Source organism: Phoenix dactylifera, chromosome 14 (assembly GCF_009389715.1).
Source record: "Phoenix dactylifera cultivar Barhee BC4 chromosome 14, palm_55x_up_171113_PBpolish2nd_filt_p, whole genome shotgun sequence".
NCBI classification, from domain to species: domain Eukaryota; kingdom Viridiplantae; phylum Streptophyta; class Magnoliopsida; order Arecales; family Arecaceae; genus Phoenix; species Phoenix dactylifera.
This window is the reverse complement of record NC_052405.1, coordinates 195,676-211,273: the sequence shown is the minus strand read 5'-3', so window position 1 is coordinate 211,273 and position 15,598 is coordinate 195,676. Positions and strand designations below refer to the sequence as shown.

General features: G+C 41.7%; 1 protein-coding gene across 1 annotated transcript; it reads left to right on the top strand.

Moving 5' to 3' along the window:
- Nucleotides 1-2,560: 2,560 nt before the first annotated feature.
- On the top strand, nt 2,561-3,406 carry LOC103701404 (proline-rich receptor-like protein kinase PERK2). The gene has a single exon (XM_008783440.4). It carries the CDS (start codon nt 2,589-2,591, stop codon nt 3,204-3,206), a length of 618 nt encoding a protein of 205 aa, XP_008781662.3. The 5' UTR covers nt 2,561-2,588; the 3' UTR covers nt 3,207-3,406.
- The last annotated feature ends 12,192 nt before the right edge of the window (nt 3,407-15,598 follow it).

Below are 15,598 nucleotides of genomic sequence, written 5' to 3'. Positions count from 1 at the left end.
TTGCTTAAACTTTATTAAGCAAAAAATGTTATGGTTGTTGCAAAATACTAATGTGGACCTCGAAGAAAAGCCACTAATTCTTTGTGCATTACACCAATCCCTTGTGCTTGGATGGATGGGGAGCTAGCGAGGGCTCCATAGCATCGCTCTAAGTTGACTCCCTATGAAAGGTCTATTCTCTTCTAAATTACCTAATAATTTGCACATTTCAATGTAGGTATATGTTACATTCATTAAATAGAAATCAATATTTTAATGAGGAAATTGTCGAATTAATACTTACTCGCTTGTATTGCATGTAAAGAAGAGGCTACATTCAGCGACCATATTAGTAATCTAAAGATTATTTTTATTAGAAGTGTCAAGTATGTGGGGTCAAAATGTACTTTTATTTGTTTATTTTTAGCCTAGTTGTGTAGCTGCGCTCTTCTATAGGGATGCTTCTTTCCAACTAAAAAGTTCTTTCGTGTCTCTATTGGTTATGCTACAAAGTAGCAATACAATAGTTTCTATCCGTCTCTAATTACTTGCCACAAATTGATGCTGTTTTCCAACTAATTCTCATAAATGAGTAGCGGTGATGTATTTTTTGATGATCATCTCAGGCGAAGTTGGTGCCTTGACAAGCATTCAAGACCTAATTCTGATGTAATCCTCGTGTTATTAGTTCTGACATCACCAACTATCTTGATCAACCCTAAAATCTATTATTTTTCCTACTATCACCTTCATCCCTACTGGTCCCAATAAGGGTGAAAATTTTGTTCTCCCGGTATGCTTCATGCTGTCATCTTATTACAATTAATATTACATGTTATCTTAATTTGGACTAATTTTATCGGCAGCCTTAATTGGGCCTAACACAACAACAAGAGATTCTTTAAAGAACAATGTATTGCCGTAGAGTAGTAGTTTAATTATGCCTTATGTTGATCATTTTATCTTCCAGCAAGCTAAATTTATGAAACCCTGTATACTAGGTCATCAAGCACAGAAGTGCAAAAATATTTTGATATGATGACATGGCTGCGGGAGTTAAACTTAGGGCTAGTGCACGGATCTGTCAGCTATCAGAAATCCAATCAGCTAAAAGCCAGTACACAAAACTTACTGTGGTAAGAATAAGCCCGTCTCAAATGAACTCCTCCATCTAAGCCGTTGGGAGTCGGTGTACAAAAATTAAATATTAGTTACCAAACTATAAGTCCACCATATATCTGCCACCATGCACACTCTCACTCGTAACTCACAAGGACCCACATCAGTCCATCATTGAAGATTTTGATGAATTCAACGGGCAAATCCGAAAATACTTTGTCTTCATAATAGCTGCACTTCTTCTACGTCCCTCTAAAAGTTAACCGTGGTAGGTGAAGCAAGAAGAATTTGAGGACGCATATATCAAATTTAATTGATTCACAAGAAATTTTTATTTTGCCTTTTCGATAGGTAACGTACAAGAAATTCCTATGACCTATTTGCTAAGCACGAGAGTGAAAGCGATAGAGACCCTACTAAAGATGGACGAGGCGAAGATAGTGGTGGTTGTTCACCAAAGATTGCTAGTGGTCGATAACTTCCACCTTAAGAACTCGCCAATAGCATTGCAAAGGATCTGAATCCAACTCTAGAGTTGTCATAGGCATTGGAGTTCCTCGGCAATAAAAGTGAGAGCTTTATTGAACCTTGCTCGTAATTACTCAATATCGACCGAAGCGGTGGCCTGCATCTCCATCTCCCTTAGAACCATCTTTGCAATGTCCAACCATAAGTGCATCAAGTAACACCATCACGACTTCCGGTATGCTCGAAACCTATGGAGGTCGTGATATTGCCGGAGCCGAATTCCGATTTTGCTCAACAACACCTGTTAGTCAAATCCGAAGCCCCAAATACCCCACCCCTCCCAAGCCCTATCATGTTTTTTTTTCTCCGAGAGGTGATTATCCATGTTATTTTTTTTTTTTTACAATTATGGCACCAATTAATAGAACCTTCAAGAAACAAAAACAAATGTAGAAGTGAAAATATTGTTCAATTCGCAGATGATTTAAGTGCCATAAATTGGTCACCCTAACATTCCTCCTTTTTTTTGCATGGATAAAAATTCTCATCCTGTCGTCTTTCTACCATAAGTACAGCGGACCCAATGGGCTCGGGCTTCAGTATCCTCTCTCCAGCTTCATTAAGACAGCGCATCTTATTTCCGTGGTTCGATATTCTCACTCGCACATCCAACAGCCATAATGATCCCCCAACTGGGCAAAGCCACCGCACGAGTTCGTACTTTGCGCGAAAAAGAATGATTGATTGATCTCCTCAACCACGCCGATTCATCTGCCTGTTTAGATCTCCAAGCGACCATTCCGCGATCCAACGGTAGATTCGCCCGAAGGAAGGGGAATCTTGCTTCGATCTCAACCCCTGTCCCACGCCCCCCCTCTGTTTGAAACCCCACACCTCCCTCGAGCGAGGAAACGGAGAATATTAATATATCCTTCTCTACGTAGCAAAAGATTGTATTCTCTCCGTCTCCCCCACCAACCCGCCCCCCCGCCCCCCCGCATCCGAGATCGGGCAGGCAAGCTATGAAGGAAACGGCGGTGCCGCCCCCCAAGACTCCGGCAGTTACAGCGGCCGGATGTCCGCCGGAAAGCCGCCCAATGCGCCGCCGGACGCGATCCTCCTCAAGCTCTGCCTCTTCCTTCTCCTCCACCTCCCCCTCCCCATCTCCTTCTCCCGCTCACCGAATCTTTTCCCCCCTCCGCCCCTCCTCCACCATCCCCTTCTCCTGGGAGCACCTTCCCGGCGTCCCCAAAAGCCCCAGATCTCTCCCCCCCACTTCCCACTCAGCCGCCGAACCCCACCGCCGCCTCCTCCCCCTCCCTCCCCCACTTCGATCCAAATCCGTCCCCTCCATGCGCCGCAAGAAGCGACCCGACGACCCCTTCGCCGCCGCCCTCGCCGAGTGCGCCAAGGACGATCCCTCCGAGACAGAGCTGGACGACCTCTGCGGGGAGCCCGCAGCCAGCGCCCGGCGGCGTAGGTCAGCAGCGCCGGCGATCACGGACCGGTTCGGGCTCTTAGATCTGTACGGCTCCTGCAAGACCACGTGCTCCGTCGCCAACGCCACCATCTGCGTCCCCCGGTCCATCACACACCGCGCCGCCGCGTACGGCCTCCTCAACCGCCGGTCCACTTCCTAACCCCACTCCGGTCCGCTCTGATCCAAGATAGGTACATAAATAAAATAAATGGAAATCTAATAATCAAACAAATCTCCCGTTCATTATTTGTTTCTCCATGCTTAATGTTGCTTTTTTTGCCTTAATTTTCTCTCTTTTCTGTAACCGTGTACACTACGTTGTCTCTTGAAATATGGCAAATCCTTGCACTGCGTAAGATATGTAACACTAGATCTGGCTCTACATCCACTTGAGGTAGAGCCCGTTTTCCTGCACCGCTGGCATCCGACGTGGCACAAGGAGATTGGTTACGTAGACCAATGCCCTGCAGCCATGTGGAATGCTTATTTGTTATGCGCTTGTGCTTCATTATATTTTTCATCCCTGTTTTTTTCCTGGCATCAGTGGAATAAGGTCCACGGTAGTCATCGGAGAGTGAGTTTATCCGGGTCATTAGCTGGAAGTCTGGAATAAAGGCTTAGAATAGTGGGCATAGTTGACTACTTTTAGCTGGAATAGCTCGAGTTGAGATAGTAAACAATTGGAAGACCGTGCAGTGTTTGGTGAGCCACGACGTCTAATATAAAAGTTAAAAAAAACTCTGTCGTCGTTCGAGAATCAATCATACAATAATTATATTTTTTTTGGTCTTGGGAGTCGCATAGATACCACCGTCGGTCTTCTCCCATAAAAGTCAAGATAGAGATTCTTGCTCGTGTTTTTTTTCCCGGAGGTCACGGAATGTGATGGTACGATTTCCGCTCTTCGTCGGTGCTTGCTTTGGAGAAGGAAATTGCACTCACGTCAGTTAAGTGGACGAGACATTCTCGCCGCTGGATGTCTTCGTCGGAGTGAATGTACCTTCCCATCATCACTCGATTAGATGATTTCATGAAGTGAATGTCGAATTGGAGATCCTGTTTCCAGGTTTTAGTGGCCAACATTTTGCGACAAAGTGATGTGATGCGTTAAGTAGTCCCCCTCGCTGGGCTGAGAGCGTGGCCATCCATAAATAGGACGTGGACTTCTTTAGTAGGTGGCATAAAGCACTTTCATGTACATAATTGTGCTTGACACAAGCATTATATCATGAATAATTGTAAGCAAAACAAATATTTGACCGTCATTTCATGTTTCTTAATAAATAAATAACTCGCAAATGGTAGAAGGTGCGTTTCTTCTATTTATTTTTTCTATTAAAAACATAAAAATTATTTTTTTGAAAAAAAAGAAAAAAATAAAATAGAATAAAAATGGAACCAAGAGAGAAATGAACGACTAATGGGAGAGAAAGTATGGGGAGGAAATAATTTTAGATGGGATGCTATAGCCCAATGCAAAGTTCAAAAATATTGTTAGGGTTCAAAAGAAGTTATCATGTGACAAGTTTGGGATCCGCCTTTCACATCATAATCTATGGTCGTATACCATCTTCAACAAGGTTTGGGGGTATAGGGATGAAAAAATGATCAAGTGACAAATCTAGAATTGAATCTCACTTAAATTTCGAAGGCTAGAGGAGAAAAAATTGTCATGTGTATTAAAAAAAATATAGATAAAGCAATCTGATTTATCGTGGCACCGAACAATAGACTCTAGTTTTATAACTTTGTACCATAGAGTCCTATACCACCGTAATAGCTGTTATGCCATCCATTTCAAAAGTGACTATGTCTTAGCTATCTCGATATCTTTCAGTGCAATATATAGTATATCATTGAAATAAAAAAGAGCCATCTATCTTCGAGATAGATAATGTGATGACTATTCATGATAGAACCTGTTGAGGTCAAGGTGAGGTCGGGCTCCGACCCACACCTCCAGTGCTATGGAGGGATCTGCCGTCCTCCGACCTTGTTCCTACCGGTCTCAGACAGTGGAGGCGACTGCTTCTCCTTAGAGGTATTGTCCGTTTTGAAGAAGTGCGTACGTATCGCGCGATGCGTGTTGTGTGCAGCTCTTAATGGACAATATACCTCTCACAGCTTTGTCATTCTTAAAAGGGTTCTCTAAAGAAAAAGGGGTTGTCCCCCTCCATTTAAGGAACAGACTTCTGCGCTATCTAGTCGGAACCCCTTATTCCCACAATAGAATTATATTGTGCGGTGCAAAAGTTGCGCCATAGAAAATATGGTTCCTTAAGTCTATGATGATCGATATATCTCAACTCTTTGCATACAAAGAACGAAGGTTGTGCCAACTAAAGGATCCCAGGCAGCATCCGCAACACAATTGTTTGAGTCTTTTTTAGCCCATTTTATTTCTAGGGTAGGGTCGGGGATGCACGGCGTACGACTAATAACGCCAAAAATGACAGCCATGATGATGCTGGAGTTGTCAATCGGTTTGGCTCTTAAGCTTGACTTTTGGCGTCGGCGGCTCCCCCGATGCCCAGCCCGACGACTCGTTCCACTTTCCCCGCTGAGACCTTCACTGCGTATCTCGCACGGCGGCTTTTGTCACTTCTTCGGTTTTGCTGCAGCGCAAATCCCTTGAACTGCAAGGTATTCATCAACTCTGCCTTCTAAACTAAATCCGCTACTTCCTCGTCTCGCCACCATATTAAACAACCTGGATTGGATATCCTTAGAATGCAATGCTAGCGTAACAAAGAAGTCTCTAGTAATTAAAGAGGTTGTCAAGCTTAAATCTTGCTCCTTAAACATCACGATTTCTGCCATTATTTAATTTCCTTTGATTTCCATGTGATGAAAGCACTTCCTTGCATAATATAACATTATAAAACATTGTTATTCAAGGTAATGTAATGAAAAGTCTTAAGGAGCTTCAAAAATGCTCCCTGCCAAGACATGCTATATACCAAGATTTCTTGCATTGCTTAGAAATTTACTCTTTTAAGTGTAGAATGGATAGTTTTCTTTCCAAAATTTGATGCTTCCTCATTTTATTATTGTCAAATTGAAAAAATAATTTAATACAAAGTACGTTGTTTTGGTACCAGACTCTGTATCAGTGCTATTTAGTCAGCGCGTCGGTATGTATGGAAGTTGGTTCGGCGTACCGTTACGCTCTCCTACCGTATTAGCGATATCGAACCAATACGATACGATATGTTCTGTACTATTCGTTCGGTATAGTATAACGTACCTTAATTTAATGTTTTAATTCCGTTCTTGAAATGAAAAATAATTAGAAGCTAATCAGTTTGATTGTAGAGATTTTAGGACATGTTTGGAAGGTTATATCCACTTTGTATATAGATGGAACACACTCTTTAGGGCATAGATGAGAACAGTTTTAATAATTGAGGGAGCCTAAGAGCCCCCAACTCCCTCATGGATGAATAGATCCACCTAGTATATTACTTGCCCTATATTCAAAATATCTAGATTGAAAGACTGGTGGCTTCCCCTCACTCCACAAGATCGCTTTTTATTTTACTCCTAAATCTTTGCGCTCATGTGCATATGTGCATGGGTGTGTTTTTCTTTCTTTTTTCTTTTTCCTTGTTTTTTGAATGAACCATTGGTTGCTAAGATGAGAGATTCCAACATTAGACCTCAAAAGAATATAATTAATGGAGGGATTTGTTGTAAGCAATATTTTACCTAAAAACTGCCATATTTTTATTTTATAAAAGTATTATAAAGAAATAATCTACTAAAAAAAATCAGAAGATTAAAAAAAATCTTGTCTGGATCTAGGCGTGCAATATACACTACCTTAAGAATGTGGTTCGCCCCCTACGTGTAAGTTTGCAGCGATCTCATTCCTAAGGTACAACAAGCCAACTCAACTCGATCCTCCTTTAACGAGCACGATTGTTGGGGAGGCTCGACTCGACCGACTTCTTCAGATGTTCAAAAATAGAAAACAGAAAGTTGAAGAGTGGAAGAACTCTCTGTTTGTAAAAAAAACTCTAGGAAGATAAAGTACCAGTGAGAGAGAGAGGGATTGGATTGTTTTTGAATTAATCCCGTAAGAGCATATTTATAGACTCTATTCAGAAGACCGAAGACATGCGATGGTTCCAAAAACACGTGAGTCACAACTCTTCTAAAAGAGATGTCTCACAAAAAGACATTTTAAAGCATTTAAAATAACTAAAATTTAGAAAATTTTTATAAATTTAACTTTTTTTTTATTAAAACTCCAACATTTACAACTCCATTGGACCAGTTCAACAGGGAAGCTGATAGAACAACTAATTGCATAGATCATACTAGAGACTGGTCAATGGCCAGAGAAGCAAGGAGCTAGATAAGCACTTTAAGTACTAGCAGGACCCATGAAACCACTCTGCATGATTGTATTTAATGGAATTTATTGATACTAGTCGATGCAGGACCTGTCTCAGTGGATGAGACAAGCTTAATTAAGGATGCAACCATCCAACTTGGCATGTTGAGCATCACATAGCCCATGAAGTGGGGTTTACAGAGCTACTTCAGTCAGCAACCAAGCATTTCAATCCCTATCTTCAAATAGCTCACCTAGCATGGCCCCACAACCAACAGGCCAATTATGAGACATATATATATATATATATATATATATATATATATATATATATATATATATATATATGGTTAAACTAGATCTTATTTGAGACTATTGCTGAGTCGCATCCTCCTTCCACAACCCACAATTTCAGTACTTGCAAGGATGGCTTTAAGAATGGTCGATGGTGCCTTTGTTGTTAGGTTCAACTTAAAAGCTGATTTCTAGTAGCCCTGCCTCTTAGCTAGAGTATAAGCACAGGCAGACCAAACTAAGTTTGGCATCCTTTTTTTGATGGGAAAAAAGCTAAAGCTCTGCCTCCACCACTCGGGCTTGGAGCTTGTTTGGTACGGGAGTTGGGTCCCTTGGTGTTACTCCAAAGCAAATTGCAAGCATCCATCATCATCTTATCTTAATTTTAATTACTACTCACCAAATCTTTTGGTCAGGCAATGGTTGGATCGCAATCTTGGATCCTCTCGCTGCTTCCTGGTGTTACATCTGGGTCCCACTTGCCCTAGATCTCCCAATTGCTGTAAACGCTGGACAATGACGTAGGGACTCTGTGAGCCACATTTCTTGCACCTCGTTTGGCCCCACACGCCACAAGTTGCAGGAAGAGTCCTTCTGCCTTCCTTTTAAGAGTCCTTCTGCTTGCCCTCCTAGGTTCTGACTCGTTAAAAAAAATAACCAAAGTAAACAACAAGACCTGATATGTCTTTTTGATAATAAGTAATTGTCCGTGTCCCACCATGAGAAAGCGGTATATATGTGGACGTCTATTTCTTATGTCCTAATCCTTTGGTTCAAAAACACAAACGTTGGAGACCATGACTTCCGACTGATTGCAGCTGGAGGACGGTATCTATTTGACGAGTCTTTCTAGTGGCGGAGCTACGCGTGGCGTGGGAGGACCTTGTCCATGCTAGAGTACACTTGAGTGCTTGACGGATTTTTCTTAAGGGCGATTCGGTCAAAGTAATTGATTAGGTCCGGAGCGGACATATCAGGTCGAATTTGTACTCCTTAGTCTGAGATATTTGCCATATTGTGGAGGCGCTTAATGCTTTTCGGATCTTGCATGTGTTTCGAAAGATGAACAGTGCTGCGGACTGGGTCACTTTCTTTACAGCACATCACTCTGGAGCCATCTCATGAAGGACCTTTACATCGTTGTTGGACCACTGCATGCTGTCATCGCCGCCGCCACTTACCATCGGAAACCATAAGGTTTTTGTTTTGGCAAAACACCATAAGGTTTTTTTTCGCTCAACCACTAGCTATGAACAATAGGTATGCTCGCACAATAAGGCTCGTGAGACTACACCACATGGATTATGCTCTTAACAAAAATATAGTGATGAGTCTTAACCAGACTTTTGAGTCAATTCTAATCAACTAAATATCATTGGGTATTCAACTGAGCTTCCTTTTTCTCTCTCATTGGTATTCAACTTTGAGATACATTTGGCTAGGGCAGTTCATGGCTGACTTAGCTTACATTATAGATTACTTCGGATTAGAATTTAGCAGAGGTGGTGCTATCTTTGAACTTGAATTTGGGTCAAGCCTTGGGCAACACTGTATAAGCCACAGTACAAAATCTGATGTAGTCATCTTGTTACTTTGCATATATTAGAAATCATGCATGCTTAGCTAGGAATTGTGCATATGCATCTGCAAAGTAACTTTTAATTGTAACCTAATATAACAAGGATTGCAAAGCTTGTGATTTTAAATATGCCATCATAACTCAAAGCACAAATCTTCTTCATAATTTATGTGCCTCCATGCATGCTGAACCCCTGACCTATAATATGTCCAAATCCAACACTTTGCAAACCTTTTTTTAATCCAAGAATAGAAAAAAATACAAAATTTCAACTTGCGCACGGGGGAAACCAAGGAAACTTAGCTCAAAGTGAAAGTGTATTTAGCATATGAGATTATGATCATCAATGCTTTCTCTGATATGATCATAGAATATGCCAAGCTAGTAATAAGAAACTACAAGTCTATGGCAAAAAAAATGAAAACTTTGAGAGAACAGAAGAGTTGAATGTTATGTGATCGGTACATAAGGATGTTAATGAGTCAATCGGGTTGAAAAATAGGCGGCTTATCAAACAAGTTGTGAACTTATAACCTGAACTGACACAAACTTGCTTGTTTATAACCAAGTCAGTTTGGATCAGGTTGGCAAGAACCTATTAATAAAAAACAAGGTTTTCAATGGGTTAACAAGTTAAACAGGTTAGGTTAACTTAGACATACCAGGACTCTATAAGATTAACCTGCTTATGGAGAGGAAGCAAACCATGTAGATACGACAAAGATTCTCCTCGCTAGCCTGTGATAAAAGCAATGGGCTGAGCTTAATTTAGCCTCTTAGGTAATTGGGGCCTGGCCTGTAGCAGGATAAGTCCCAGTCCAGCCCGAGATTCATGCCTTCGGCCCAATTCCGACTCCCACTCCTACCTACCTGCACCTTGCAGCCCAACCCCCTTCGTGCGCCCGCAACCTCGCCCGCACGTGCCGACCTCGCACGGCTCCCTTCCGTTAGCCACCCCCGCCACCCCCCCCCTCCACCGTCTCCGGCCGCCCATCTCCCCTCTCCAGCGCCGCTGTCACCGCCCCTGGATCCACTCCGAGGCAAATCTCGCCGTCTACTCCCGCGCGGCCCGGGGCCTATCCCTCTCCTCTCCGCCTTCTCCGCCGTCCCCTCCGAGGGACCGGCTCTTCTCCACCCTCCTCGACGCCCTCATCCACTCCAATAGCCTTGTTATCGCTCGATCACTCCTCTCCGACATTGACTGAGGGTTTCCTCCCAATGTAACGCACTAGGCCGGCCTCGTCCGGGCATACTGGGACCACGCCGCCGTCGAGCCCGCGATCAAGGTGCTCGATCTTATGGCGGCACGGGGATCCGTCCCCAGCGTGTTCTTCTACGGAGCCCTAATCCACGGCGGCGGCAGACGACGCCTTCGCGGTGGCGAAGCAGGTGCCGGGGAGTGGCCGGGATCCGGACGAGGTCGCGTGGAACATTCTGGTCATCAGTTTCTTGGGGGCCGGGGAGATAGAAAGGGCTGAGAAGGTGGTGGCGGAGATGGTGCGGAGGGGCGCCGCCGCCGCCGGGACCTACAATACCCTGATCTCTGGGACCCCTGACTTTCGGATCACCGAGGACGGGAATCATGGTCTTCCACATGATGACAGACTGCGAAATAGCGCCAAATGTGATCGCATTCTCAATTTTGATTGGAGGATTGGGAAGGGAATGGAGAATGTTGGAATCGAATGCTCTGTTGGGAAGGTGGTGGGGATGGGGATTTCGCCGGCCGTCGCTTATTATCAGATTCTCCTTCGATTGTATTGGAGGAGCGGGATGGTCGGAGATGCGATCGGATTTCTTGGGGCAATGCTGTTTGATGGATTTTCGGTTGATGAGGATTTAGGGGAAATTGTGGATTTGGTTTAGGGAGGGAGTTTTGGGAGTGGTGACGAAGAAAGATTCCATGGGATTGTTTGCAGAGCCAGTTTGAATGTCGGAAGCAACATTGAGTTTAGTGGTTAAGATGTTTGATGAGGTTGGGAATTAATAGGCCATCTAACAATTCCTTGTGTAAGGCAAAGGGTTCAGCATCTTGCGCAAATTTATTGGTAGTTTTGGATTGATATGTAACAGAATGATGATGAAGTTAGAGTCTGATGCAAGAAGGCTCTGGTTCGCTAAATGAGTTGTCTGAGACACTGTTTTTATAGAGAGGAGATAATTGGCCTTCTTCTCTGAGGTATGCTTTTAATCTCATGAATATTCTTAACTCTGCGATCTAATTCTCCCTGCATATGTGCATATGAATTTTGATCAAGTTGTAAAATGGTTACATATTTATTCAGTGCTTTTGCCTTGCAAATTATGCATGGAAGAATGAAAAAGACGAAATTCAATGGCAGTAGACTTTTTGGCCAAACAGTGAACACCTTCTTGCAATAATGCTTGTACCATTTCCACATTAATTTAACGTAAGTAGATAATGCATTTGATATGCAATTAAGTCTACATCATTTTTTTTTTGAAAATACATTCACTAGACTAGAAGTAATATTTAGCTATTATAACATCTCATTTCAAGATAAGGACTAAGAATCCATGAATATTTTGATCTTTCACAGAGAGTATGGTGGCATCTGCTTTTTAGAAGTGAGAAAGTCCACATTTCCTTAGTGAACAATGCAGTATATGATAACCCAGCTAATTGGGGTCCATATCAGTAATTTGGAAGGTAGGCAGAAACATTCTTCAACTGTTGAACTAAAATGCTGCAAGTTATGTTATAATATTGTTAATTATAACAAAAAAAATTAATAGGACAAACATAGCTGGGTGCTGCTATGAGTTCTGAACTCCTGATCAGTAACAGGTAGATTGACAGTTAACCTCTTATTATTTTTGGGATCCATGTGAAAAATATGGTTTAAAAATTTCAGTTGTTCTGGTTTTTATAAGGTTGCTCCTGGATGGGATTTTAGTCTTTTTTTTTCATACTTGTTTTAACTGAAGGCAAACATATTCGTTAAAACTATGACAACTAGGCTCTATTGGAAACTGAAACTGGCTGATGATAAAGCCCATTTGTAATAAGCCAAAACTGACTAAAACCACTTACCTGACTAGAGTATTGATAATGTTAAAGACGTTATGTTCTTTGAAATGCCTCTGAAACCACATGGTTACATGCCGTGCCAGACAAAATCAGAGGATCAGTCAAGCATTGGCATTGTTCGGTGCGCAAAATCAAAATCTCAAGAAAACCCAAAGAAAAAGTTGTGCATGGCAGCAAAATGCCCAAACTAGAAGAAACTGAACATTTCCAGTTAAAGAAAATGGGTGTTCAGATATTAGTGAAAGCCAATTTTTTTTAGAAAGCATGAAATTTCTAAGATGACTAAGTCTATAAAGGATAAGGCTACTGTTCAGTACATTAGAGATAGCCTGAGTTCTATTAAACAGGGATTGAGTGTGAACTGACTAAAATGGTATGAACATGTGTATCAAAGATCCATGGAGGAGAGCCTGAAAAATGTGTTGCAGGGTCAGAAGGAGAATGATAAGTCTTAGAATAACTTGAATGGATGAAATGATGAAAATACTAGGAGAAGCTTGTAGTGACAGTGGATGTATTCCCGAACTGGAACTAGTAGTAGGTGAAGAATTTCACAGGATAAGACTTGATGAGCTATGATATTACTAAAAGTTTGATACAAAACCAAGTTTACCGTCTTTTTTATTTTCTGAATAAAAGGATTCAGATTGTGGTTTGTAGAAACTCTTGCAAAACAAGTAAAACAAACGTGCAAAAATGTGCTTTCGTAGGCCCAGCAAGCATCTATGAAAAGTGATGACTGTGTTGTGGTGCACTTTGACTTGGAAAATTTGACTCTCTTTCCACCTACATTTTGCGTCAGAAGGGCAAGAAAGTAAAAGACAACTAGCTATGATTGTTATATAGATTTTGCTTTTATATGTATGGTAAATTTGGATAGTAGAAGTCTTTAAGACTTGAGTACAGCCTAAGCACTTTGAGGTAATATGTCTGTTGGATTGTTAATAAGACCATCAGAATTCAAAGCTGATTCAACAGTCCTAAGCTGAGTTGCTACGTTGGCTAGTATAACTTGATTAGTTATTTTAGGATCAGAAGACAATGATATAGGTTGTTTTGGTGTCCTTAAATAGAGGCAGTGTCCCTAATTAGGATAATTGTAGTTTTAAGTTATATAGGTTTAAATGTTTTTCAGTAGTATTTACTTTTCTGTAAACTGTTTTTTCTTTTTACCTTTCTTGAAGAGCATATTCATATCATCGTATATAATTTTTTTCAGAAGTACTTACTTTTCTGTAAACTCTTTTTCTCCTTTTACCTTTCTTGAAACACATTATTTTGCATTAGATTGCTTGCCTGTGCAGTCGTTGATTGCATACTCTTAGAACCAGTCATAATCTCTCTCCCCCCCTCTCTCTATATATATATACACGTGCGAATGTATAATATATTTGTATAATGGAGCGATTTACCAGCTTAGACCTTGTGATTCCAAAGGTAAGTTAAATTTTTAGTATTATTTTAAAAATCAACCTCCATGGTTACTTGGGCAAAAACCCATTATTGTGGCTACTACATTGTGGGTTCAAAGCAGGCTGGACATGTTTTTGATTGGACCATCAAGCAACCTAACCTCCTAGAAATAGTATGTGATGATTGATTATTGAAATAATCACTCATCAATTCGTCATTTGACCTTTTCGTCTAGACTCTAGATGGGCCTATTATCTCTTGCTAATGATGTTTTGTTTAGCGAATCATGTTATATAATTGAGGACATCTTTCTTATGTAGTTGATGTTGTTTGATTGCCGGCATCTTTATTTATTGTTGATGTTATGTGGTTGTGGGTACTTTCATCTTATGAGTGATATGATTATGTTTGTTGGATGATGATATCTTTACATTATATGGATGTTGATATTATGATTCAAGTAGAATGATGTCTTCAGCTTTGCCCTTGATTTTTTTTCTTTTTTAAGAAGAAATATTGACATGTTTTGACAGCCAACTTTGTGTACATAGCACCTACTTCCACTTTCTGCCGTCCGCTATTAAACCTCCGAACCGCTGCTCTGCCCACTATCTGCTTTTTAATACGCTAATTCTTGGCACAACCTGCATATTTTCGTTGAGATTGAGCCTTATTTACTGCATTTTTAGTTAAAGGAACTTGGCCTTCTAGATGAGTCATCAAATGTATGGTTATGTCAACGTCAGCAAAACCGACCCGAATTGGTCAGTTTCGCTCGTTTCGAACCGTACCGATGGCTCACCGGTACGGTTCGGGCTCAAAAAATGGGACACGTTCCTAGAGCTGGAGAAGGAGAAAGAAAGAGAGAGCAAGCAAAGGAGGAAGGAAGAGGGAGAGGGAGAGGATGCCGGCAGAGCCCGACGAAGGCCGCAAGGGGGCCGGCGCTGGGGAAGAAGGGCCGCTTAAGCGGCCGACCCCTAGGAGAGGTAAAACGAGAGAGAAAAAGAGAGAGCGGAGGAGGGAGGGAGGAACACCGGCAAAGGGTCAGCGAAAAATTTCGTGATTCATAAGTGAAGTCGGCATATCGATTGCCGACTTCACTTATGAAAGGGCAAATTTTTTAAGCGGTTGACCCCTGTTTTGAACGAAACAGGGGGTCGGCCACTTAAGCGGCCTTCTTCCTTGGCGTCGGCCTCTCGCGGCCTCCGCCGGCCCTCCTCTAGCATCCTCTCCCTCCCACCCCCGCTCTTTCTCTTTTTCTTTCTCATTTTGCCTCTCCCCCGTCTGTCCGCTGTGTCAGTACGAGCCGTGCCTAGCACGAACCATACCGAGCCGTTTCGCCGGAAAATCGATATGGGGTCTGGTACCGGTTTCTCCGACCTTGGATTATGTAGATAGTCAGAATTGGTCTTTATTCTATCGATCACACCCAAAAACCATAACTTGAACTGCTTGTTTGAGATTTGTAACAGTCTTATAGACAACTCCGATCTTATAAATTTGTGTATGGACCTATCCCTTATTTTAAGCATTTCTTTGAATTAATTGAGCATGGTGCTTTTGCAATTGACTACTTTAAATCGTGTTGATTGTTCTCACCTGTTTGGTGCTTCAGTTATTATCTTTTGCCTAAAAGTGCAACAATATGCCACATTATCTCACTCTCTTAAGCATCAGCCTATTATCCCAGTTATTCAATATTGCAGCTCTAATCAATCTTAAGTATGAACACTGTATTGTTCTATACTGATCTCCTTTCATCCAAAAGTCTGGTTGGCAGCTGAAACCAATGCCTAGGTGCATCACAGACTAAAACATATTTAACGCAAACCATTATTGATTGTATCAGAGTGAAATTGTCTATGCCATCTTGTT